The sequence below is a fragment of the Columba livia genome, unplaced genomic scaffold, assembly GCF_036013475.1.
Source record: "Columba livia isolate bColLiv1 breed racing homer unplaced genomic scaffold, bColLiv1.pat.W.v2 Scaffold_84, whole genome shotgun sequence".
Lineage (NCBI taxonomy): Eukaryota > Metazoa > Chordata > Aves > Columbiformes > Columbidae > Columba > Columba livia.
The window spans coordinates 218,132-244,296 of NW_027043812.1; the positions used below are offsets into that span (position 1 = coordinate 218,132).

General features: G+C 43.8%; 2 protein-coding genes and 1 long non-coding RNA gene across 7 annotated transcripts; 1 reads left to right on the forward strand and 2 right to left on the reverse strand.

The window, feature by feature from the left end:
- Nucleotides 1-1,751: 1,751 nt before the first annotated feature.
- LOC135578165 (uncharacterized) lies at nucleotides 1,752-3,595 on the reverse strand. The gene is made up of 3 exons (XR_010469504.1): nucleotides 3,215-3,595; nucleotides 2,088-2,208; nucleotides 1,752-1,864 (listed from the first exon to the last, which is right to left on the reverse strand). It is a non-coding gene; the product is annotated as an uncharacterized LOC135578165 (long non-coding RNA).
- LOC135575245 (transmembrane protein 52B-like) lies at nucleotides 3,555-24,256 on the forward strand. 5 transcript variants are annotated; one of them, XM_065048522.1, is made up of 8 exons: nucleotides 3,555-3,662; nucleotides 6,061-6,290; nucleotides 8,321-8,435; nucleotides 8,999-9,136; nucleotides 19,073-19,116; nucleotides 20,050-20,088; nucleotides 21,028-21,194; nucleotides 21,668-24,254. In XM_065048522.1, the coding sequence occupies exons 4-8, from the start codon at nucleotides 9,080-9,082 to the stop codon at nucleotides 21,916-21,918; spliced, it is 558 nt and encodes a 185-aa protein (XP_064904594.1). In that variant the 5' UTR covers nucleotides 3,555-3,662; nucleotides 6,061-6,290; nucleotides 8,321-8,435; nucleotides 8,999-9,079; the 3' UTR covers nucleotides 21,919-24,254. The 5 variants fall into 5 exon arrangements, with proteins under 5 accessions (XP_064904594.1, XP_064904593.1, XP_064904596.1 ...); XM_065048521.1 differs by having other exon boundaries at nucleotides 3,651-3,878; XM_065048524.1 differs by lacking the exon at nucleotides 8,321-8,435 and having other exon boundaries at nucleotides 3,651-3,878; nucleotides 21,668-24,256.
- Nucleotides 8,437-14,510, reverse strand: LOC135578164 (natural killer cells antigen CD94-like; the record flags this gene model as incomplete). The annotated part of the gene is made up of 5 exons (XM_065048527.1): nucleotides 8,437-9,446; nucleotides 9,714-9,832; nucleotides 10,739-10,872; nucleotides 12,737-12,835; nucleotides 14,318-14,510. Coding segments are annotated over 5 exons (708 nt in total), but the record flags the coding sequence as incomplete, so codon positions are not given.
- Nucleotides 24,257-26,165: the final 1,909 nt, after the last annotated feature.

Consider the following 26,165-nt stretch of genomic DNA (forward strand, 5'->3'; position numbering starts at 1 on the left):
AAAAGCTGTTCACATGTGTCTTTCCTATAGCATCGCACTCAAGAATGTTACAAATTAGAAAGCTGAAAGGACAAATAAAAAGACATCACGACTGAATTCATTTTCAGACCCTGTGACGTTAACACGACAACTACACAAGCTGCTGTGAGCACACAGGGTCGTGTCCTGACACTCCGAGGTACTTATTAAAAGCCCAAACAGATGGATAAGGTTTTCTTTTGACAGAGGCATTACCTTTGTAGCCCATCCATTTCTCCCCTTTGCTTCATCAGCACGTTCTCCATTCTGTCAGCGAGAAAGGGGCTTTGTCCTGTTGAAAGATCCACAAGTTTTGCAAAAATGCAAAAAGCGCTTTGCAGCCTCTTCAGAAAGTATGTTCAGTGCAGGGGTGTCAAACTCATTTGTAGCAAATGCAATTTTAGGACTGTATAAATGTAGGAGTAGTCGCGTTTCTAGAGTCCTAAAATTACGTTTGGCCCTTTGAAGGCAACCGCGAGGCTGATGTGCCCCCCAGTGAAAATGAGTTTGACACCCCCGGCTTAGAGGAAAACACGTTTGCTGTGAAGACAGTCGACAGATCTAATGGTAGTTAAGTCTTTCCTACAGCATCCTTTCAGCACGCAACGTAATTGAGTTAATATAATGCTAATATGCACAATTATGACAATAATCACAGCACAGGATAGCAGCTGAAACCAAACCTCATTATATAAGCATGTGACATAAGAAATTCAAGGTCTTAGTCCTGCATCTACTTGGTGACTACAAAACCTCTCCCACTGACTGGCAAGTCACCTGGATCTCTTAGTCTTCTCCTACTCCAAGTGCTTTGACAAATACACAAACTGGGACAAAAGTGTCCTTCACTGGATGCCTGACTCATTTTCCACAGATCAGGGGCAACACAACTGCTGGCAAATTCATTTTCCGTTTTCCCTCTCAGAAAAGAGATGTCACGACACGTAGCCAGCAAGTACTTGCTGAAATCTCAGAGCCACATATGAGGAAACCTGTGCATATTTTTTAAAAAAAAAAAAAAAAGGAGGTCTTCCCCACCTTTACTGGTCAATGCACAGAAAGGACACGTGAACATTGGTGAAGATGGGCTGTGAGATGGGCTGTGAGATATTATGTGTAAGGTAATAATGTGTAATAAGCTCTGCACTTGACTCCTATAACTCAGCTCGCACTGGCACAGCCCCTTGCACTCACTGGCACTGAGCAGAGGGCAGCAGGCACACGTGCCCTGCAGACCTTCGATGAGAACTGGCAGCCACAGCTCTCGTTTCACTCCTTCACAACTGCCTGTCAAAGAATTGATTAGACAAAACCGACTCCAAGCTTGTCTGATGAACAGTAGGAGAAAGAACTAAATACCTCAGCTGGAAAATAATTCTGGAAAATCAGCTCTCCAGCAGCCATTTCTCGAAATCATTTCAAAAACAGAGGCTTTTGGTTTTGGTTTTGGTTTATTTTTGCTTGGTTTGTTGGTTGGATTTGTTTGTCTGGTTTTGTTAGGTTTGGGGTTTTTTGTTTTGTTTCAATTGGAGCAGGTGAGAAGCTCAAGCTCGATTAAAGAGAGAGTACAAAGAACTCTCTGCAGCCTTAAAATCCTGTCATACTGGCCTCGTATGGCAAACAACATACACAGCTAAGACCGACACACTATTTCAGAAGAGTCATTACATGCATGCCGCATAACAGATACCATATAAGAGTAGACAAATAGAGTTAAGCATTAGTTCCTGTTACCTGTAATATGAATGGGTCACTGAGATGAGCAGAGCCTCGATGAACCACTCCTGCCAGCACGTGGTCACATTGTAGGTATCCTGAAGAGCTTCTCTAGTCTCGCTCTCTAAGACTGGAATTTAAGAATTATTAACAAAAAACCCCTGTCAAACAGCAAAAGCAGCTGTTGCATTAGCTACCAATCTGAGCAGAAGCCCAGGTCATTGACCAGTTTTTCACATCTGTTTCACAAACAACTACAAATAAATCACAGCTCCTATGCACCTGAAGAATCTGGACCTGTCTTGTCATCGCTTTCCCAGAGCAAAGATAAAAAGTTCACATGCATACCTTACCTAGCTGTGATAGGTGAGAGATGGCTTTGTACTGGCATCCTCAAGGAGTTCTACCGAGACATTCACATGGTAGAATCTGGTTTGAAGCAAAAAATGGTGGAAGCTTCAATCCAGAGATAACCTGGAGACGGGGAATTGGGGGCGAGAAACAACCTTAATTACTCAACTGCAACAAAGCATTTAACACAGACATCAAAGCACAGTCATATTCAATAGTTCTTGCCCTGTTTGACAAAACGAGGATGCTTAGCGCCACTCTAAAAGGAGATTCACAGCAGGAAAAAAAAAAAAGTTTTGAAAAAATCTGTTTTTCATTCCTGTGGATGCATTTCCCTTACTCTTGGAAAGTACCAAGTTTGCAGCCTGATTATTTATACCATATTGGAGCTGCCTTTCTTCGCTTGCTAACAGCATCCATAAGTAACAGCATTCTTCTTTATCTCACAGCTCTAGCAGAGGAACACCAAACAGATTTCTCAATGCACACCTTTAATAACCAGCCTTCAGCTCAGCCCAACAGCCTGCTTTCCACAGACACAGACAGGAACCCAAAGGAGCACAAAGGACAGGCTGTAACAGGAGCTTTCAGAGCACTCTGTGCTTGAGACAAAAAAAAACAGAACTTGAGTTCAGGGAAGCCTCTATAAGAAGATGCTGAAAATGACACACCTGCCCATCAGTACAGGCAGGCACGAGTTACACTTGTATCCTAGAGGAACACAATGTCAATTTGGCATATCCCTGTCAAACTCTTTACAATAGATACAGGAGAAAGCTCAGCTGAATACTAACTCTGATATTAATGTTTTAGCAATTAACAAGTAAAACTGTATTTGAACAAGGTACCCGGCAGATTAAGCCATTCAGTCCATGTGTCCATCTCTCACCACACCATGGTGCCCAGGCCGAGGTTGTACACAAGGCTCTAGCTGGAGCTCACCCCCCCCTTAGCAGCAAACACCTTTCATTACTTGTTGCATGGAACTGCCAAACACCCCATACAAGACCAGCTCATTCGTCAAACTGCAGTTTTAAAGTTGGGAAAGTAAAGGATCCTTGTGGGTGAGAATTTCGGGAATATGAAAAAGAAAAAAAAGGTCCCCCAAAGGGCACACTGTATACTTTACCTACGTCCATATGGACACATTGCAGACCTCCATGAGCATACACAAACACCATAAACCAGTCTAACAAAGTACACAGCGATAGTCGGGGGATAGGGCTGAACACTGACCCAGCCACCAACTCCCCAGCCAGCCGGGCCCAGGGCCAGGCCGCGGAGCAAACCCAGCCGAGGCCGGGGCCCGGAAAAATCCACCCGTTGTCCACAGGCCCGAGGGGACACCGCGGCAGCCATGGCGCCCCAGCTCAGCTGTCAGACCGGGCAGCAACAAACTCCACTCGCATTTCCCGCCGCCGCTATTTTGATGGCAGCGCCCACGGAACGGCAGCGGGGCCTGACGGAGAGGCCGCGGCCGCCGTGTGGCTGCAAGGGGAGGAGCCCGGCGGATGCGGCTCGGCAGCCGGTACCCGCGCGTCTGGGCTGTGGGACGGGAGGAGCTGCTGCGTTAACACGTAAAAAACTCAGGATGTGGATCCAGTTGGGTGGGTGCGGGCGGCTTCAGGGCTCGCGTGGGGCCGAGGTAATGCAGGAAGGTCGGGTGTCAGACCTTCTTCCAGCTGCCACCTCTGGCAGACAGCTTCAGGAGTGAAGTGCTGCGGATTCCATCTATGCCCAGAGCCCTGGCGTTCCTTACTGCTGGTGCTGCTGCTTCTGCCTTTGTGGTGCAGGTCAGGGTTTCTGGGCGCATGCATGATTTGGGGTGGGCGGGAGGGCAGCAGGCCAAAGGGCTCCCCTCCTGCTGTGCTGCCTGGGTGTCCCTGGCTGTGTGTCTGCCGGGGGCCGGGGAAGCAAGAGCAAGAGGGCCAAGCGGGCGGCAGGCAGCGCAGGCTGGTGAGCGGCAAGGAGGAAAGGCCAAGGGCTTTGGGCGTCCGGTGCCGGGCCAGGTGGGGCTGAGGCGAGGGCGAGAGAGAGAGGCAGGCGTGCTGGGGGGGCCAGCAGGCTTGTCCGGGGTTGCGGTGGACGGGCGGGAGAAGGGCGGATGGAACTGGGTGGTTTCTGGTGAAATAAATAACTTACGTTTCTTGTATGGATAAACAACGTTTAATCTAATTCCTTGTATTCCTTAAACACATGTTCATTAGAGCATAAGCAAAACAGCACTGGGTGCACAGGGGATTCGCTCCACCCAACATGCACAACATGCACGCCCAACATGTGCTTAAATACAGTAAGGTATTACATATTCATAATGACCCCAGGAACACCTATACATATTCATAACCTTTCCCCGCTTCTGATTAAAATGAGTCTCAGATAACCATTTCCATAGACCCTCCCCTATTGCGCCTGCGCAGTGCCACTTGGTGAATTTGAGGAGGGGTCTTTGGACGAAGGCTCCTTCAGCTTCGTCACAGTGAACTTCTTACCTTTGGCTCATTATGTTGAATCAACTGGGACCCAAGCTGCCAAGTCGATTGAAACCAGACTGGCGCCCCCTTTTGCTGTAAATCTTCGTTATCTTGTCTCCTCAAGTTTACAGCTAGGTGCAGTAAAACTTCTTATCTTGGCATTCAATGGGGTTCTGTTCTTCTTAACATAAAGCTCTAAACTAAGCATTTATTGTGTGGCTAAGCCTTAAAGTGTTAGTTCATTAGTAGACACCCATTATATGTTTAGTTAACCCTTAAAATGTTAGTTCCCTTCATAAACAAGTTTCATAACTTTTTACATGGAACTTAACAACCTTTTTCCAGGTTCAGAGCCTGTGCCTCATTTGGTTATATCTATAAACATTAAACATCTTAGCAAGAATCACAACTGCATTTTTCACACTGGGAAGGATTCCTAGTGTGATGTGTGTCAATCTTTCCGCTCACTGGGGTGAGGTGGCAGCTGAGTTGCAAAAGCAACATTCCTTCTTGAAGGGCTCCTTCCTTGCAGGGCTGAGGCAGAGGCGAGAGAGCGAGGCAGGTGCACGGGGGGGGCGCCGTGGGGGGCGCCGTGGGGGGGGCGGTTTGTCGGTGGGAAAAGCGGGGATCGAACCAGGGACCCATTTGACCAATCCGCGGGTCCGGCGCCCTGGCCGCTCCGCCAGCGCGATCCCACGGCCGTGGAACGCACGGCGCCCCCTATAGGCCGCAGAGCGGCCTGCGCGGCGGCTAAAGGCCGGGGGGGCGGTGGGCGGGGTGGGGATGGAAGTGGGTGCCCTGCGGACCAGCGTCCCGCGACCTGGCCGCTCCTCTACCGCCATCCCCACCGCCGGGGGACGCCACAGCTCCCCCTACAAACCTCCACCCGGCCGCTAAGCCCGGCTGCCCGCTAAGCTCGGCCCACCCCGCTCCACTCAGCGGGGCACCCACGCATTCGCTGTCTCCCACCACCACGCCACGCCGACACCACCCGCCTCACACACCGAAATGCACATACACACAGCAGCCTCCACAGCCCCTTCCCTCTTCCCCACTTCCTACCCCCCTGCACACCGCCTCCAGCCCTGCTACAACTCCACCTGCCCCCTGCCCAAACACACACACACGCACACACCCCCCACCCTACCCCTCACCTGACAGAGCCCAAGACCTCCCGCTGCTGACAGCTACCTGCTCGGGGCCTGGGAGCAAGCGTCACCCAAATGACACAACCGGCCCGGGCCCACCCACGGGAGACTCTGGGGCGCAAACCAGATGCAAACTCTTCCGTCCTTCCTTCCTTCCTTCCTGCCTTGGCCCTAAGTGTCACCTCCCTCACCCACTTGTTGGGTTTTATTCCGAAAAAAAAAAGAGTGGTTTAAAATCTGGGCTCGGGTGTGTTGAAGAGGGACAGCGTTAGCGACTTTCCCCTGGGGACAGAGTGCAAGGTTAGTGGCAACCTGTTTGGTTCTCACTTCAAAGCTTCTCTTTCGACGCCTAGGTGAGAAGCAGAAGCCAAAGGTTCTGCCAAGGATGGGCACTGTCGAGCAAAAGACATCTGCAGAGGCAAGCCCGGAGGACGGCGCTCCTAAGCAGAGGAAGGGCCTTGTTGCAAGCTGCGTTTGAACGTGCCGGTTGGTGCTGCTGGACTGGATTCCTTCCAGGGCACAGTCCCCCAGGGATCCGTACAGAGACTTGGCCACACTGGTCACTTGAGGAGGGTGACAGACGGTAAGCGCACAAATCATCTGGAGTCACAGCCAGGGTCCTGCTAGTGGTGAGGACAAGTGAACAGGGCTTGGTCTTTGACTTGTAAGGCAGGCTAGGATACAAACCACAGTAATGTGTATCATGGTTGCAAAATAGACCTTTTAGCCAAGGAAGGCTAACTCCATGTGTTAAAACAGCAGCCCTGTATGGGTTACTCTTCCCATCATTCACATCCTACCTCCATCCGCTGTCAACCAGTCCGTGCTGGGATCCCATGTAGTACCTCTATGGCTGTTGAGACCCCATGGTTAGACTTAGGAAATGCAGTGTTTCCAGACTGAGATAGCTGTGTGGCAGGACACTCTCTATTGTCCCTTCTCCTCTGACTTCTTCATACCCATAATTAAGATAATTGCCATACTGCTAAACCCTCATTTAAGTGAGAGATACAGCATACTTGTTGACTGTTGCTACTGCAAACTTATGATGCACAGCTTTATGTCTGAAATAGACATAATTAGGTGGTTTCCTAAACAGAATCTTAGAATTGTTTTGGTTGGAAGAGACCTTCATGATCATCAAATCCAACCATAATCCAGCACTAAACCATGGCCCTAAGAACCTCATCTAAATGCCTTTTATACACCTCCATGGATGGTGACTCAACCACTTCCCTGGGCAACTTGTTCCAATGCCTGACAACTCTTTCCATGAAGAATTTTTTCTTAATATCCAATCTAAACCTCTCCTGGTGCAGCTTGAGGCCATTTCCTCTTATCCTATTGCTTGCTACTGGGGAGTAGAGACCAACATCCTCCATGTTACAACCTCCTTTCAGGTAGTTGTAGACAGCAATAAGATCTTCCCTCAGCCTCCTTTTCTCCAGGCTAAACAGCCCCAGTTTCCTCAGCTTCTCCTCACCAGCACCGAGTACGGAGGCACAGTAACTTCTCTGGTCCTGCTGGCCACACTATTCCTGATACAAGCCAGGATGCTGTTGGCCTTTTTGGCCACCTGGGCAGACTGCTGGCTGATGTTGAGCTGGCTGTCAATCAACACCCCCAGATCCCTTTCTGCCAGGCAGCTTTCCAGCCACTCTTCCCCAAGCCTGTAGCATTGCCTGAGGTTGTTGTGACCCAAGTGCAGGACCTGCCACTTGACCTTGTTAAACCTCATACAGTTGGCTTCAGCCCAACAATCCAGCCAGTCTAGATCCCTCTGTATGGCCTTCCTACCGCCAGCGGATAACACTCCCACCCAGTTTGGTGCTATCTGCAGACTTACTAAGGGTGCACTCAATCCCTCATCCAGATTGTTGATAAAGAGATTAAACAGAACTGGCCCCAGTACCAAGCCCTGGGGAACACCACTCGTGACCAGCCACCAACTGGATTTGGCTCTGTTCACCACAACTCTTTGGGCCCGGCCATCCAGCCAGTTCTTTATCCATTGCAGAGTACACTCATCCAGGCCCTGAGCTGCTAGTTTCTCCAGGGGAATGCTGTGGGATACAGTGGCAAAGGCTTTACTGGAGTCTAAGTAGACAGCATCCACAGCCTTTTCCCCATCTACTAGGTGGATCACCTTGTCATAGAAGGAGATCAGGTTGGTCAAACAGGACCTGTCTTTCATAAATCCATGTTGACTGGGCCTGATTCCATGGTTTTCTTGTATGCGCCATGTGATGTTGCTCAGGATGATCTGCTGCATGACCTTCCCCAGCACCAAGGTCAGACCGACAGGCCTGTAGTTCCCCGGATCCTCCTTCAGGCCCTTCTTGTAGATGGGAGTCACATTAGCCAACTTCCAGTCAACTGGGACTTCCCCAATTAGCCAAGATTGCTGATAGATAATGGAAAGTGGCTTAAATTAAATACCCACACCTTCCCCAACTTACAGTTCAATTTTCATTGAAAGGCTCAAATTAGTGCAAAATATACACAGAAACAAAAGATAAACTTGACTGTTCCTGGGAGATTTCAACGATCTCTATTGTTTGCTAGTGCCATAGAGAGAGATGCTCTCTCTGATGCAGTCTTCTCTTTGAACAGCCTCTTAAACAGCAGTGAAGTGGCAGGAGGCTTTGCATCATTAAAGACCCTGTATTTGATGGTTGTTGAGCCTACTGCACAGTGACTTATGAAAAAGACACACTACACGGAAAAGGTCAGTAGCAGCAATATTTATTTCATTTGTGAAATTCTGCAACAGAATGGAAAATGGATTTTAGAAATTGAAGAACTGGATCAGATGTGGCATGGATAATTATCAAGACAGATGCCTTAGAGGAATGCACCTTCCCCCTAACACCCGATGCAGCAGAACAATCCACTAGCAGCTGGACTGGCATTCCTGGGCATTAAATGTTGCTGACTTTCCTCATTAAAGATGTGTTCTGCATTTACCTTCTGTTCTTTGACCCATAAGGCATATAATCCCATTTGAAAGCTTTTCTCTCTAACTAGGAGAATTATATATACATTTATTTGTCTTTTAATGCAGGCTCTGATTCTGTTGCACTTTCTAGTTATCAGTTGGTGGGGAGTGAAATTAAATATTTGGAAATGTGTTGTAAACTGGGAGCTCACATCTGTGAATACCCAATGGATGGATTTTGAAAACACGATCTGTTGCTCTAACAAACATTTGTTGATTCCTGTTTCTGGGAGATAGGTATGAATATTTAAAGTAAAGTTCTGTAATCATATACTTAATTTTGTTTCATTTAGAAAGGAATTTATGAGGAGTGGATCGAAGTCATTACACAAGAATGAAGAAAGAAGAAAAGAAGAAAAAAGAAGAATGAGGGAATGAAGTTGTTGAAGAAAAAGCCCAAGAGGAGTCTGGCTGTTGTGCATCACCAGGGGGCAAGTTCAGTTTAGATTATCCCTGATGTTAGATTAACCTGAGCTCAGACTAGTTTTCTCTGTCACAAACCCTGGACAAGCCCTGGGGCAGAACTCGCTCCCACAGTGGCATATCCCAGGACAGGGCTCCCTGCAGAGCCCTGCATACTAGTGTCTCTCCAAGTAGCTGACTTGCTCAACCATGGCAGGATCCACCAGTTTCTCACAAATGTAAAATTTATACTCGCTGCACCGGGCAGTGTCTATGTTTGCACCTTGAAACCACACACAATCTAGGAAAGGACTTGAGCTGGCTCGTTGGAACTGAAACCTGTGAAAAAAGAGCAGATATATTAATGGAAAAAGTAACAGGCTGATAGAGTAATTCCTGACTGCTGCTACCCATTTGACCCACAACAGAATACAAGATCTCTGATGGGGGCTTGCCTAGGCTGATAAGTGTGAGTGATGGGTAACCTGTCTGCTGGCAAGCAGGTGAGGGGACAGGTGATTACTGAGTGATGTTTAAAGTTTGCTGTTTCTGGCCCATAATAAATATGCCTGGACATGGTCTGCTCCTATCTGTGCATTGACTTACAGATCACGGGAGAAACCTGATCCATTCTCCCAAAGCCAGGGCCCCTCCGATCCATTGCGAGACAGCCCAATCCAGAAGGAGTAAGAACTGTAAGACTGTTCTGATTCCATTGTGAAGTCCTGTATGGAAATAAATGCAAAGCCTATGAATCACATCCCTGCCTCAGTCATAATGGCCTATTGGAAAAGGAGGGAAGGAAATGAAAGCGAGCTGCTCCCACCTGCATGTAACAGACTTGTTACATGTCACAAGTGAAGCTGGGCAGTGCCTCCTGCTCCTGGCAGTCAGTGCTGCTTTGGAGATAAGGAAAATGAACCTGCTGAGAGCTTGCAAGTAGCTCTCAGCTAGAATGACAGTTGAGATAACTGAAGCTTTCACATTAGCTGGGTAATGGGTATAGGATAATGACTTCCTTCCAACACCATGGCTGTATAAGTAGGCAGGAAAAGACCTTTGCATGATTTGCTGTCATTACAGAAAATTCATAATACAGACAGTAAAACCATGGAGTTCAAGACCATTAAGGGTCTGGGTAGAAATTCCTTCACAGAGAAGAACTCTTCTGTCAATGCTTTATCTGCTGCGTCATCATGTGGAAGACTAGACCAGGGGGCAGGCCAGGCCAGCAAACTTTCTAGTTGTGGACAGCATGAAGCTGAAGGCCAGGATTCTGATGTTTGCTAGCCAGTTTTCTCCAGCAGGACAACAAAAGAGTTGCCATCCAGCACTAGCTCAGTTATATTTGCTCTGAGGTGAGATGAAGATCTCTATGTAGGCCCAAGCTGGTGTGTCTCAGTTCACTTCCCTGCAGTCAGAAGAGATGTACTAGGAAGGGTGCAGCCACAGTACAGGTAGAGAGGCTTCAAAGAGGCATGGACAGTTTTTGACACTTGGTCCAGCACATGCATGCCATAGCATACTGCCCAGTGTGAGGATGGAGTGGCTGTTCAGGCCACAGTAAAATGCAGAGTGTGAAACTACTAAGAGAGAGGAAAAAAAATCTTTACCAGCTCTTCCTTACTCACTGTCTTAAGAAGTCTGGACTCCAGAGCCGAGCATCTATCCTTGCTTTCTTGCCAAGTTTTCCATTCATTTGAAAAGTGGTAGCAGTTCTCCCCATACTGTAGCCAGTTCTTGGGACAAGGAATACATTTATTCCCTTGAAAACAAAAAAACACCTGATAAGGCTTGTTGGTGACAGCAGTCTCTAGTGGTCTAGTGGATCCCTGCAGGATCCCTAGAGTAATGGAAAGTCAATCACAGAGGAGCAACAATTCCTCCTTCATTCTGCAGCTAAACTAATGTCTTCATTAGAGAATTAATAAATCCAGTTGGCAGAAGACCAGAAAAAACACTTCTAAGTGAAAATCAGAAAAAGAAACCATAAAGACTTTTTTGAATCTGACCAGTAAACATGGAGGGTGCTAGTAAAACACAAATAGGGGAAATTCTGGACGGCTGATCCATATTCAGAGACGTGGATCTAGGTGGACGGAAAAGGAAACCTGGACTTTCAGTCATATGGATACATCTCTATTTACATGAACTTCTTTTTAACTTCTTGTTGACATCAGAGTCAGCTCTTCCCTTCTATATGCTTTACAAGGCAATTTAATTTTCCTGGTAGCATTTTGTATTTGCTGTGGATTCAGTGCGCAGACAGTGACAGCCAGCCAAAGTGTAAGATAATGAGTCCATTGCTGTAAAAGAAAATACCTTTTTGACATCTGCACTTTGACTCTGTTCTGCCACATTATTCTGTTAGCTGCCTTTTGGGACCCTGAGTAATGCTGAAACTAGAAAGAACTCAAAATGTTGGGTTTTTCTTTCACACTTGCACCATTTGAGGAACTCAGTTTCTAGTTGGAAACTGAAATAATCACAGGCAGTAAAAAAGACCTGCCAAAGAAAATATTTCTGATATTTCTGGGAACTAGGTTCTAACTATGGGGTGAATCATATTAATTGCTCTATAGTTCGCATGACCATTTTATATTGTAACAAAACAGTGCCAGCTGGGAATGCCAGGACTTAATGCTGGATGGTAATAGATAGCACAGCACAGTGAACTTAATTCTTACAAGCAGCTTCTGGTTTATACCAAATTCAAATGTAGTATTTACAAAGATAATAACCTTGCCATTCTCTCACATGACATTAATTTATTATGATTCTTTTCCTTCTGCTAGATGATAATTTAGCATATTCACCTCACATATCATCAAACTTCCACATCACTGTTTTGCACAAGGAAAATAATACCCTCAGCCTATAGCCTGTAAACTGTTAAAGCCAGAGATTATGATCATGTTTGGTAGAGAGTACAAGTTTTTCCACTGCTGCATCCACTACAGCATAACAGAACGAATCTGTCTGGAGGACTCAAAGCATTCCAGACAAAGCCAACAGGAATTTTCTATCACATTATTAATTATAATTCATTGAAACTGACTGTGAAAGATGAAATGGTATCATCTATGAATTTACCTCGTAGAAACACTCCTTTTTTAAAACAAAAACAAAACCACAAAACCAACTATGTACCTCTAGAGGTGGCAAGTTGCTTTACAGTCCCTGTCAAGTTCAAATTCTGAGCCTGGAGGAGCTCCAGCTGCTGGCTGAGGCTTTCCATAAATGCCTTTTGCAGAGTGAAGTTTTCATCCCTTTCATGCTCAAGGTGGCAAACAAGGATTACTTGAATCACAGTGAAACAAGAATAAAATAGTTTCATTAATATTAAAGCTAAACTACTCAATGCAACCTGAATAAACTCACATAAGACACATGTACCTCCCCATGACTGAATATACTTGGCCCACGTACAGATTGTGCACAACTATGAATAAGACATACTACATCCCGATGTCAAAATCTGGGGGATCTTTTGAGTGGGGAAACTCTTCCAGCAAGGGACACTTTTTAATGTCACTAATCTCCTAGGTTAATCTTTCTCTTTAACTAATTTCCTAGACATCTAGTTGTTCCTACTGAAATCTGAGCACCCCTGCTGTGACCATACTTACACCTGGCAGTCAGGACTCCTGCAGTTACCACTGAACTTAGGCAGAAGACCCCAAGAGCCACTGTAGCCAGTTGCCAACAAGAAGACAGCCCAGGGGAATCTGGGATAGACAAAAAGAAGGAAAGCAGCAAGAACAGCCATGTCTCATTTTTCTATCTGCAGCTCATGCATTCCACCAGTAGTCTGCCCAGTGAATTGATGAGTTTCAGACCTGTATGTGGCATTACATTATGAAAATTGTCTCATTGTTTGGCTATGGCCATTCCTCCTTAGCAGCTGGGGGAAATGAGCAAGCGATGGAGACTAGTTTACAGGAGCTTTTAAGAGAAAATGAATTGGACAACGTGGAAGAAATTTTCATATGCAGCCAGGTATTGGGGTATTTTTCCTTTTGAGTGCCTAACCCAGCAAATCAGCATTTAATTCACCTTTTCAGAAAATAACCTCAGAATCAGTCACCAATGAAAGCCAGGTTCCTGTAAAGTAATCTGAAATTAGGCATACAGACGAGAGCAAGACCACATACCTGCAGCTACACAGAAGAAACACAGTCTCACACTTGGAAATGTACGCACCCATTCTTGCAATGTGGGCAGATGCAAACACCCATGTAAATTCACACAGAGCCCCAAACCACAGAGGAAATGATTGCTTCCAATGTAAGACTTTTCTTTTATTAGACTCCACTATGAAATTCCCATGGGAATACTTATGTTAAAGTCATCCACATGAATAAATGGCATACCAGCCTGCAGTATTTATGCCTTTTATCCCCTGTGATCCCTAACTCCTTAACAAAACAGCTGAGAGGAAACCTCCTACATTACTGGGAGTTCAGCTTCAGACTCCAAGTATAAAACTCAAGGACCTCTCAAAAAAGAGAATGAGTGAGAAAAGTGAGAATCACTAGCTAGCCAATAAGCACAAATCTTATTCATAAAGAGCTCTTTAATCCATTAGATTATTAACAAATTTATCAAATTCATCTCCAGATGTTTAGTCAGGCTGGAATATAACACTGCTTTGCTACTACCTTTAATACACAGTGATTCTAAAGCACTAATGCATAGCATGAAGAATATACATTTGGGATCAGCCACATTCCTCCCTTCCTCTGTGAAGCTATGTAGCATACTTTTAATTATATTTAAGTACAAAAAGGTATTTGTCTGTCTATTCCTTCCCTTCAGAGAAAATATCTTTTTCCCTAGCATTTACTTCAGTTAGTCAGATTTAAATGAATAAAGCTGAAAGGCAAGATCCCTTAGGCAGATTACTTCACTAACTTCCAGAAGCTGACAGTTAATGTCTAACTGGAACAGGATAATTTTTACATAACTGTATCCCACAACCTTAATTGTATCTCTCATCTCAAATCTAAACAGATTTTCCACATCCTCTACTCTTACATTCTTTTTAATCTCCTGCCTCCTTTTTTATCTCCTGCCTCTTAGTCCAAAGGGGTCCAAGAAGCCATGATGCTTCTTGGCAGATGACATCCTTCTCTGAGTGTCAGATAAAGAAGTGTTCTCCAAGGTGAGAGTTTGCCTTGGAGAGAAATGTCCCCCAACACCACCATTACCTTTTGCTCTGGCAGTCTGGAGCTCCTGGTCCTGGGATTTTCCCAGTGTCGTGAACCTCAGGTCTGCATATGTCACTTCTGCAGTAATTTCTGACAAGGTTACAGGAGAATTCAAAACTTTGGTTGATCCCACAGGAGAAACAGGGATAAGGTTCTGGATGGAGTCAAATGATTCAGTGTCATTGGGAGTGAACAGGGTGATTCATGTAAAAGTCAGAAGGGTTTTTTGGCTCATACTGAAGGATTTCATGACACAGCGATACTGGGGGTTGTTTACATGCAGCAGAGTACCAGAGTAGTATTTGAATCTCCTGCATGCAAAAATGCTGTGGGGCACAAATATCTCACAGTTCTCAGCTCCAGGAACAGATGCATAGAGTTACCCAATTTGGGGGTACATCCACTCTGCAGAAAGAAAAAGAAGGAAGAAGAGAGGTAAAGTGAAAATGACATTAATTTTGTATTAAGTCTAAACAATTCCTCAAAGACTTTCAGCAGCAGGGGTTGTTTCCTGGCTTTATTATACAGTGATTAATATTCAGTAAATTAAGCCTGAAGGGCTCCTCAGTCTCTCAAGTGTCACAGGAGGACTGGAGGTAAAATGAAGTGACAAACATACTGATCTTTGCTTATTGCTTGTAAGCACATCACACTTATCCTAACACGGTAGCACATAGACTTGTAACAGCCATTACCCATTCTTAGGACACAAAGAAACGAACCCAGGTTTCCCAGCTGCCATTCCAACTATGCACTAGAAAAGGGAATGAGCCAAAGAAACCTCCTCGACTAATGGGAAGTCTGGGTAGAAGGTTCACGTACCAGAGTATGATGTTTTGCTCCTGGACTAGCTCTGGCCTGAAAGCAATCCAGGCAAAGTCACATGCAACAATTTCTTCCTTTTAGCAAGAGTGATTAACAGGGCACAGCACCATGCCATTAAACTAAGGCTGCTGTTGCCTCCAACTTGTCACCCTGAGGACGTGCACCACGCTCCCTTAGGCTTTGAGCACTAGGAACAAGATGGAGAAACTTATCTGGTATTTCTAGGTCTGCTGGCAGAATGACAGGAATGTGACCTGAACTTTCAGTTTTATTTCATATGGCTTTACTGCACACAGCTCAAGGTCTCACCAGCTGTTAATTTGGGAAAAAGGGTGAACACCAGGTAGCACAGAATACTACCCCGAGTGCTGTGTCTCACTAGGGGCTTTGACAGCCTCTGCCAATCCCAGGCTGCTGGAGATCCAGGCTCCCCTGGTACAGGGCAGAAGGCGTTCCCAGAGTTTTATCTTAAGAGTAGAAAAGTTGAGCACAGTGACTTACACTCCAGCAACTAGGCAAACACATATAGACCATTAAATGTTAATTTCCCTGTCTCTAGTCAGCTGCTGCTTTTGAACCCTCTGTCACATTTTCTGTCAAGAGGAGGTAACAACCCTTATATTGTCAGTGTAAAGAACATGAAATGTGGAAGGGAAGTGTTCTGCTCCTTTATGCGCAGTGTATTCACAAATAATCTGGTTTTGTTTCACAAGCAATGGAAGCCTTTTGGATTATCATAATCCACTATAAAATACATAAAATCTTTGACAATGTCTCACTGCACCCACAAAAGTATTAGAGGTCCTTGTGACCCCCAAATGTGTCCCCATATTTTACATTTCCAAATGCCCATGGGGAAGTATTGGGTATGACTAAACAAACTGCCTCTAGTGGAATACTCCTTTGAAGAGTAACAGGGAACAAGCAGCAATTCTCATCATGGTACAACAGGAATTTTCAGCTCATTAAGAAGTTTTACTCCCAGTTAGGATCATGCTACCCAGGAAATAAAAGTTAGAACAAGCTTGAGACACATCCCTCAACACAAAACCAGCACAGAGAAGAAGAGAGAACAGAAGTATTTCCTGTCCATACCACAGTCTGCTTTCTCTGTCATCCAAGAAAGGACATATTCAAATGACAAAGCTTACTATGGAATGGACCCTTAGATTGTAAACAATTGCAAAGAACAGAGAAAAGTCAACAATGGGATATTTTTGTTTGTTTTAGCAGTTCTGTAAGACTCTGATCACATTTTTAAATACTTTTGAAAGGTGGCAAGGGGGAAATATGAAAAAGTCATTTCAAAATAACGTAAAACAAAGGAGAATAAGATATTGAAATAATTGAGGCAAAATGCCAGATGAATGTGGAGAAATTTCAACCGTTGTTGGATGATAGGCTAGCAGGGCCATATGTGGATTACTGGAAACACAGTTTTAATAGCAATGCCGTAGAAATAGAAAAAGAATGACCAATAAGTTTCAGCAAGAATGAGTTATGATGTGCTTTTGGAGTGGTCACTGTTTCGTGTCACAGTGCTGCTTTTTCTTTTGAGTATTTTTTTATCCCTTTTTAAAATATTTCTCCTGATCCATAGAGTTGATGAAATTTGTGTAAGACTGAATTTCAGTTAAAAATCAAGTGCTAATCTATTGAATTGCCACACTGATAATAAAAAGCCCATGAAAAACATTGATAATTTGCACTCATTCACATTGAATCCCACCAGTTTTAAAAGTTGTACATACAAGAAAGACTATTTTACAGTTCTGCTATCATACACAAAAGAATTTAAGGAGAAAGAGACAAAAATAATATTGGCCAATTCCCATGTAAATACAAAGTTATTAGCTCACATTTCTGTGTCTCTTGTATGTCCATCTGAACTCAGAAATATTTTTCCAGTAGTAGACTAGTATGGATAGATAGATAGATAGATAGATAGATAGATAGATAGATAGATAGATAGATAGACAGATTATAAAGAAACTCAAGCTAAGGCATGTTTATAGTGCATTTTTATAATTAGAGAGTGGTAAATGGGTTTTAGCCTGCCTTGGGAGAACACATAATGTTCATGAATCCATTGGTTCTGCTCTACAACTCTAACAGGCATCACAAAGGCTAATGATTCACCAGTTTAATGTGAATGCATTGTGACTGCAACATGGGGCAACAAGTTTCTCTAGTTGCTCTCCTGCCCTTAGCATATATTTATGCACCAGTCCCAGGTGGTTCACAAACACAAATAGTAACACATTACTGCAGAGCATTTTTTTCTATTATCTCAGCTATTTAAGGAGAAGGTGAACACAATTATATGCATGTCACATTCTGAATAGCCACGAGCAGTAACAGAAATCTAAAGCAGTTCTATGAGAGAGAAAATGAATGGGTCATTGAATAGACCCTACTAATTTAACCACCTGTAGAACAAATAGCATCCAGAATAGGAGAATCAACATGTATGCCCTGTGATGCAAAGTACTGGGGGTACCTGTGAGTGAATAGACTGACAGTTTCAGGACTGACAGAGCAGGGTACTACCAGGTAAGCGGAATGATTGCAGAGCCTTAAAATCGGAGATAAGAGAGGTGTTGCATATGCATATATGTGTATATATCTTGCATTCATACACATATAACTACACTTGTACACTCTGGATGTTGATCATATGGCTATAGTCAATAGATAATGTGAGTGCAGAAGCAGAAAAGGTAGTGGAGGAGGGAGACGAAGCTGAACTCCATTTAAACAGGTCAATAACATGACCTTCAACCCACCCCCCTCAGGGTAGAGGCGGGGAGAGGAATAATTGGAAATGAACAAACTCAGAGACCCTTTCTGCTCTCAGAAGGGAAGGGTCAGGTGTGCAGAGATCTCATTATGCCCTTCACTGAACTACTACAACATCTAAAGTAAGAACTTGTAGCCACCACTTTTCTCCTGATCTGACTGGAAAGCTTTAGAGATCCCTTCAAAAAAGGGAGAGAAGCAGGACAAGAAAACAACAGAAGGAGACAGGCAGAAACAAACAGAAATTGCCAAAGAGGGAAAGAGAGAAAGCAAAAACCTGAAGGCCAGAGAATAGGCCCAGAGGAGGTCACAAAGAGGAAGAAGAGTCTAGATTCAACACACAACAAGGAATCTGCTCCTTCTCCTGGTCAGTGGATTGGTGAGGATGAACTGAAACTAGAAAGGACACTAAGTCATCAAGTAGCTTGAGACACCAAGAGGCCACAGAACCACGCAACTGGGATTCATAGCTGAGTCATGATCTGCTTTGTTTTAGGGTGTTTCTTACGGGTAAGTCTAAGAATTCCTTTTTATGGGGTCTCTGCTCAGTTGTGGAGTTACCTTGGAACAACGGAGGGGTATTAGCAATTGACAATCACAATAATTTCCCTGATACTAGAAAGAACTAAACATACAAAAGGCAAACACACAGAAGAGAATACTTGCTGCTCTTTCAGGGAGGGTAACGCAGAGGTTAAGGTACCAAGGAAAAGGAATGAGAAGGGTAGGAGTGCTGGCAGGACAAAGCAAAATTCAAGTCAGTGTGGGTATAGTGTAAAGCACGACATTTAAAGGTTCTTAATAAATGAGCACGGAGAAGGATACACATCTAGCATGACATGGCTTTTGTGGGGAAAGGGAAACTGGTGAGGTTGAAGGTAAGTCTGGGTCTGCGCTGGGAACAGTGCTAAGTAGGATAGTAATGGGAAGTCAGGATATGAAACAATGCAGTTGGTATCACACTAACTTCAAATCTACAGCAGAATATATGATGGAAAAAACAGAAGATACATAACAATAAGTCCTTACTGTAAGAGATTCAGACTGGTAATAATCTAGGTGACAGAGATGAAAGTTGCCTGTGACAAAGAATTCATTCTACCTGTGTCTTGTCTGTTTTTCTCCTTCTAGCTCCCCCAGGTGAGGGGTGAGGAAGGTTGTCTCAACACTGAACTGTGAGTATTTGTTGATCTTGCACTCTCTTAAGAAGACAATGAAGGACAAAGACAGTAGACATCAGTGTTACAACATGGTGGCTGACACAAAATCTTACTTTAATTGCAACTAGTGAAAACTCACATAAAATTTCCATTGCTTTGAATGTGAAATGTATTATTTACTATCTATTCAACATACTGATCATGTGGTACTGTTCCTGCTACCGATTTGGATAACTGTAATGGTTAAGAGCTTTCTGGTGTAATTTTGATTGACTAAGATTATAAACTTTTAATTGACCTTTCCTTGAAAAATGATTTTAAATATAGTGTTTTGGTGAATATTCCTCTTGGTGATGTCATTTGAAGAATAACAGAATGGTGATGTCATAGGAATAACAGAAATCAAGACAAAACAAATGTGAAAAATTGTCTAGGAGGATTCTTTTTTGACTAAAATGTGTTTAAAAATGCACAGGCAGGTTTACTAGCTAAACTAAAGAAACATACAACACAGCATCCAAAATATATCCACAGGGCCAGAAAGAAACCAAAGAGAATGTCAGAAAGAAAAACAAAACAACAAACAAACAAAAGCCAGTCAGGGTTGGGTGGACTAAATGGTGAAAAACATATATAAAAGAAGGGAAATTCAGAAATTATAACATGATGCAGATCCCTAAGGTTTACAAACAGAATTGAGCAGGCACAAATATCAGGGAAACAATAAAGAGATCAAGCCAAAGAGAGGGCAAACTCACCTAACAGGGAGACTGATGAAGTTGGACAACTGTCTCCTCCAAGAAGCATGATGAGCTTCTCATCATTGTGCATTTAAAAGCTGAAATGTAAATGAGGAGTGTGATGGGAGCTGGAAGAGCATGCAGTAGGGATCTTCCCGTTTACTTGGCATTCTGTGGTTAACTGTGTGTTGTACCCTCTCCTCCTCAGCTGCTCAGGTACAGAGTGGGACCGCTTGTGGTATATCTGGTAAGATGACATATGTTTACTTTAAATAGCTGCATCACTGGACAATTCCAGTAGCAAAGCAGTGGCATTAAATGTGACCCGCTCCAGTGTGATGCCACCCCCAGTTTCCCTTGGGACACTCTAATTATCTACATTAGCAAGGCAACCCCTTCACTATCATGTAATCTTTAACAAATGTTGACTTGCCAGCCTCCTTTTTTATTACAAATATTAATTTAGTCAGGTGAAAAGTATTAATAAAGCATTTGTGGCAGAACATGCCTTTTAAATGCCTGTTTTAAAGTAATTTCAGTCTGATTCCTTAGTAATTCTCAACAGGACAAAATGAAAAATGTTGATAGTAGTTGGACATCTATGAGACTGCATTAATAAGAGCATAGCCAGTAGATTGAGAGATATGATTTTTCATCTGTGCTTATCACTCATGAGGTCACATCGAATATGTAGTCTAGTCTTATTCCAGTCTTGGTCTGACAAATGGAGCAAGTTCACTAGAGAGCCATTATGGTCAGGGGTCCAGAAGATATGATGTATGTGGAGGGGCTGAAAGGAGCAGGTTTGTTCAGCCTGGAGGAGGCTAAGAGGGCAACCTAATTGCAGTTTTCCACTCCCTAAATTGAATCTACAGAGAAGACAGAGACAGAGTCTTATCAGAGGTGCCCTGCAGAAGCAGATGAGGTGACTGGCCAAACTGCATCCGGGGAAATTCTGATTGGACAGAAGGTAAAAATGCTTCCCCCAAGGGTGATGCAGCACTGTAACGGGTGCCCAGCGGGTACATGGGATCTCCATCTCTGAAGACTGTTCAAACTCTGCTGGACAAGGCTCCAAATGACCATGCCTGTCTTTAAGATTAGACCTACTTCAAGCAGGGTGAGACCTTAAAGGTCCCCTGCAAACATAGTCGTACAGTCCTAATGTAATCCTCTCCATTTCCAGGGTGGTGGTGGTGATCGGTGGGCTGCTGCTCCTGTGTGGCTTGGTTTCCATTTGTGTGAGATGCTGTTTTCATTGCCGTCAGACAGCGGAGGGATCGGGACCTCAGCCCTACGAGGTCACCGTCATTGCTTTTGATCATGACAGCACCCTCCAGAGCACCATTACCTGTGAGTTGGCTTTGACAGGCTGGGGACTTCAGCACAGCCCGAGGTGAGGGGCTGCACTGTAAAAAGCCCAGATGGTGGCACCCCAAGACTGGCAGAGGGAAGTTCATGGCAGGATGCAGGGAAAAGAGCATCTGTACATAGTACAAGGTAAAGTGCTCACCAGGCTTCACATAGCAAATGCAGCCAGATAGTGAATCAGCTGTGAGACATGTTTGGGTGGAATTAGGGCAGCTATGGGCCTTGGTGGCATTTGAGGAAGCTATGGGCAGCTATGGGCATTTGGTGGCAACTGTGGGATGTTGCTGATGAGGTTTCAACACTCCCCCCTTGTAGTGAAGGATGGAGGGGCAGGAAAAGGAAAATATTCAGGGTGTGGGGAGAAAAAGCCCTGAGGGCTGCAGATATACTTGTCCTTCTCTTACCACCTGGTGCTTCCAGGATGAGGCGAACAGCTTTTCTCTCCTCCCTTCCAGCTCTCCATTCCGTATTTGGGCCTGCTGCCAGGAGGATATTAGCAGTGGCACACTCCCACAACGTTTTGCAGGGAACAGCAACACTCTCAACATCAGACACTCCTCCGGTCTATGAAGAAGCTCTGCGCACAAGCCGATTCACAGTCGCCAAGGCAGGGCAGAAAGTGACAGACCTGGACCCAGTGCCGGAGGAAAACCTGCAGGCGTCTGCTGAGGGCAAGGATGCCCAGCCAGACCTCCCAGGACACTAGTGCTGTTTTTTGCTGAATGACAAATACAGAACAGTTACATGCAGAGACTAATTCTGAGCAGGGTTAGGAATACCAGATTAACCTGCTTAGTGTAATGAGAAAAGGGAAAAAAAAAAAAGAGACTAAGTTAGTTTCAGATCCAGCATATTTTGACACTTCCTTGAGATAATTAACAATTGGTCTTTCCCATGTCCATTTATTACACACACACACACATCACTAATATCACCCTTTGCACAAAAAAGTAGGCAGCAGGATCAAGGTGCTGAGCCACTTTGCAAGCCAGTGACCTGCAGTGAGATTACACAATCTTCATGCAAACAAAAGATAGCATACATTTGGTAGCATGTGCAGTATAGTGCCCTAAATTCACTACAAGATATATAGAATGAATACAGACTGGTTCTGAATATAATATGTAGCAATTCTGAATTAGCAGTTACAAGGTCATATATTTTAATTTAAAAATATATGTGTGATAAGAGATCAAACAAGGGGAGAAGGAATACTAGCCGTGAAGTAAAGTTCAGTTGTATCTTAGTTACATTCATATTGTGTCATTTATTATTCTTAATGTCACTGTCAAAAGCAGATTAAATTAAATAAGACCATTTAAAATTTTTAAGCCATTTCTCATATAGAAATAGTTTGTAAGTCTTTCCTGATTGGTATAAGTACTTTGAATCATCCAGAAATATTAACCAAACTGTTTGGATGAACACAGCTATGGACCGTCTGTAAAATATTTTCTTGGACTAAATACTCATGAGAAGGTGACTGTTGAGTGACATCAGTATTGTCTCTAACCCAGGTTCAGCAACTGAAAACATTAAAGCAGAAAGACATCCAATATAAAAAATTTAAGCAGTCATGAATGAATTGCATGTATGTGTTAACGTTGATGTGAATGCACAGGTCACCGATATCACATGTTTCTGAAGTGCCTGCATGGCCCTTCCTACTGCAGTACCCAAATTCTCAGTGCCCTTAGTAGACTGATCTTCACAATGCTCCTGTGGAAATACTGAAAATATGGTTGTTCTGTGGATAAGGGGAACAAGGACCAAGTCCCCAGATACGTTAAGGAACGTATCTGCTGTTGAGATTACAGCCATGGGAAATTTTAAAGACTGATAAGACAGGTTTGGGGATAGCGTAAAGCAGAAGTGAATAAAAAAAAAATACCTTTGATGGTGTCCCAGACCTTGTCCAGTCACAGGAATTTTGTATCCAAGGGAATTTAATGAGGGTCTTTATTTCCTAGTTCACAAGCTTCTTCCTGAATTGCCAATGGTACCTAACTGTACCATTAATGAGTGAATAAACTGGAATGGAATAAATAAATAAGTGACATATGAGGTTATGTGTCTTCTGCTACACAGCACACTTGAAATAATAATAACAGCTGTTTGTAGAACATCTACTAGAGACCTATTTCATCAGGTGATCTCTGAAGTCTAGTTCAAGCCTGACTTCTCCACCAAGCTGCAGAACATTTCCTAGAAGGCTCTTGTCTATACCACAGTAAAAGCCCAAAGCAAGCAGAGACATTTGGGTTTGTTGAACATGCATCAAACACTGTCAAGCCCCTAAATTTCCTGGAAGACTTCACAGTCGTTTCAGTGGGAACATACCATTCCCCTGCCACCTCCACCCCTCTCCTCCTGCCATCGAGTCCCAAGCTGTGCATACTTGTCACACAAGAGGGCAGCCCTGCCCCACAGGAATACATCATTGTTAATAATTTGCAATAATAATCACACCGTGTTCTTTTTTTTCCTAAGACACAATAAAAAAGGAAGTTTTAACATTCTTAGTTTCCCCTCCTCTGCATCAAGTCATCTCTGCTACTTCTTCTCTCAGTTTCAAGGGGAAAAGTTACAGGTCACTTGTACGCAGAGCTGGGTATTACGTGCTGATTTCAGCGTATTTCCCTTGACCAGAGCCTGTATTGTTTATCACTCCTGTTCCTTCCTGTCTCCTCACATGCTTCTTTGCTTCTCTGTCTCTTAGTTGTTAGGTGCTAGAGCAGGTACCCTCAAGTATTTTTTTTTTTACTGGCAAGACATCCAAAATATTTCAAGTGACAATAATTATAGGTATAACTTCACTTGCTCAGGTATTGTTTCATACTAAACTGACTTCAGATGAGCACTTGGAACCCACAGGACATGATAAAGCACCAGATTAAAATGAGCAAATAAACAGAAACCTGTCTGTAAAGCTACAGACACTCTATTTAACCCTAGAAGGCTGTGTAGAAAAGCAAAGACCAGGTGTCAGTACTGGAAACACTTCACTCTCGCCCTCAGATCTGTTATGATTCAAAGACATTCTTTCTTCACAAACAATTCAAAAATAAGGACAAAGTCAGTAAAGATGACATTACTTTGTGAAAAAGCAGGACTACACCCCATAAAAATATAGCAAGTTTACTTATTTATGGAGATAAACTGCTACTTGGTACTGCAATTTACTGTTATTTAGCTAGGTTTTTTTTTTACTCCATGAGCAGTGGTTCCATCTTGCTGTTGTCTGGACATTGAATACACATTGTGTATTGTGTTACATCAGCCAATAAGCACTTTGAAATCTTTTATGCTTTCAGATTGAAAATGAAACATTAAGTATTATTAAACAGAAATAATGGATACTTTCATTCAATATTTAAACAAATGTCCAAGTAGCAACTGTTTTGCCCATGCTTAAGAGCAACAGGGACATGAATTGCTCACAAATACAGAAAATCATACATTAGAAAATAAAAGAGATGTTTCTGTTAATCATTAAATAATTTTAGGGTCAGTTCAGGTGCTGTGTACCATCACTGATGACAAGTTAGCTGCAGTGGAGTATCTGTGTTCTGCAGAGCACTCCAATATCCTGCACAACAAGGGAAAGAATACCATCAAAAGTTTTTCTCTTTAGTTATGAATAATTAAGTATCTGCATCCAAAGATCCCCAGGCACTTTACAGACTTCAACCATGTTGTCATGCTACCTATTCATCAGACAAGCCTTAGTATTCCATCTGTAGATGAGGAAAATGGTGCACAAAGTACTGAAGATAACTATATCATAACCAAGTCACTGACCCTTGGCTCAGCTTCTGCTCAACCCTTGACCAAACAATGGGAAATGGGTAGGACCCAAGCAAGCATAGGACAAGTGATATCAAGGGACAAAGAGCAGCTGGCCTCTACTGGCTACCTTTAGCCAGTAGGAATTTAGCCATGGAGGAATTTGGGCTGGAAACACATGAGGAGAAACAAGAGTACACCAACACCAGCTACCGCAAAGGAATTGTCCATGCCAGCCTTAGGTTCCCCTAGAACACGTGGTACTTGAGAAAGACTGGTCTTCAGAAACACCACTCTGGCCCAACTGTTGTGTTGCTCCTTTGTTTTCACAGCACCGTAAGTAATGATACCCCTCCCCAACAGACCACTCCAAACCCTCGGCCAGAACAAAGGGATCTCAGACTTGTGTTATTCACATCTGGAGTTTTGCCCCATACTGCTGCTTTTCATCAAACAATCTCCTCCTTAATCTCCTCATGACATCATTTGTATGCATTTAAGCAACTTCAGCTGAGGCTGTGCCAGGCAATCAGTCTGGGAGAAATTAGCAGCTTTTTTTGTAAAAAATAAGCTGTAGAAAACAGAGCAGTGAGACAGCAGTTCAACATAAACAATACAGATCCATTTCCTAGAGGAAATGAAAACAACTACACAATTAGCCACTGGTTGCTGGGAGTGACTAACCTTGTGCCCTCATCCAGGGCCAATGTGCCTGGACTGGCTCTGACGCTGCGATAGATCTAGAGTCAAGTGAAACTGGTGACCAGTCACGAGTGGTGCAGGAGAGTTGCCAGGCAAGGACTGAAGAGTTATCCATGTGCCATGGATGGCATCAAACAGAGAAGAATCACAAGGGACTTCAGGTATGCCTTCTGTGGTTTAATTACCATTCAGACTACAAAGTAGGAGTTTTCTGACAAGAGAGGCTTTGATATGCTGGAACCACACTAGAGATATATTAAAAAGAAAAAAAGAAAAAAAGTCAGCCTATGGAGGTATAAATGGAATATGTACCCAAGGGCAGGTACTAATAAAAGAAATATCCAAGGGAATCCAGAGCTATAGGCAGCTGAAGAGTAGCTCCGGGAGGGTTCCCAGGAGTTATCCACCTGGATGTCATCTCCAAGAAACACAGGGCAAATAATGGATATTTTTATCCTTAATTCA

Bases quoted from the DNA above. Each gene is read 5' to 3' on its own strand.
- LOC135575245 (XM_065048522.1), top strand. From the start codon at position 9,080: ATGAAGTTGTTGAAGAAAAAGCCCAAGAGGAGTCTGGCTGTTGTGCAT. The intron at 20,089-21,027 runs GTAAGATGACAT...CTCCATTTCCAG, and splicing joins GACCGCTTGTGGTATATCTG to GGTGGTGGTGGTGATCGGTG. The intron at 21,195-21,667 runs GTGAGTTGGCTT...CCTCCCTTCCAG, and splicing joins CCTCCAGAGCACCATTACCT to CTCTCCATTCCGTATTTGGG.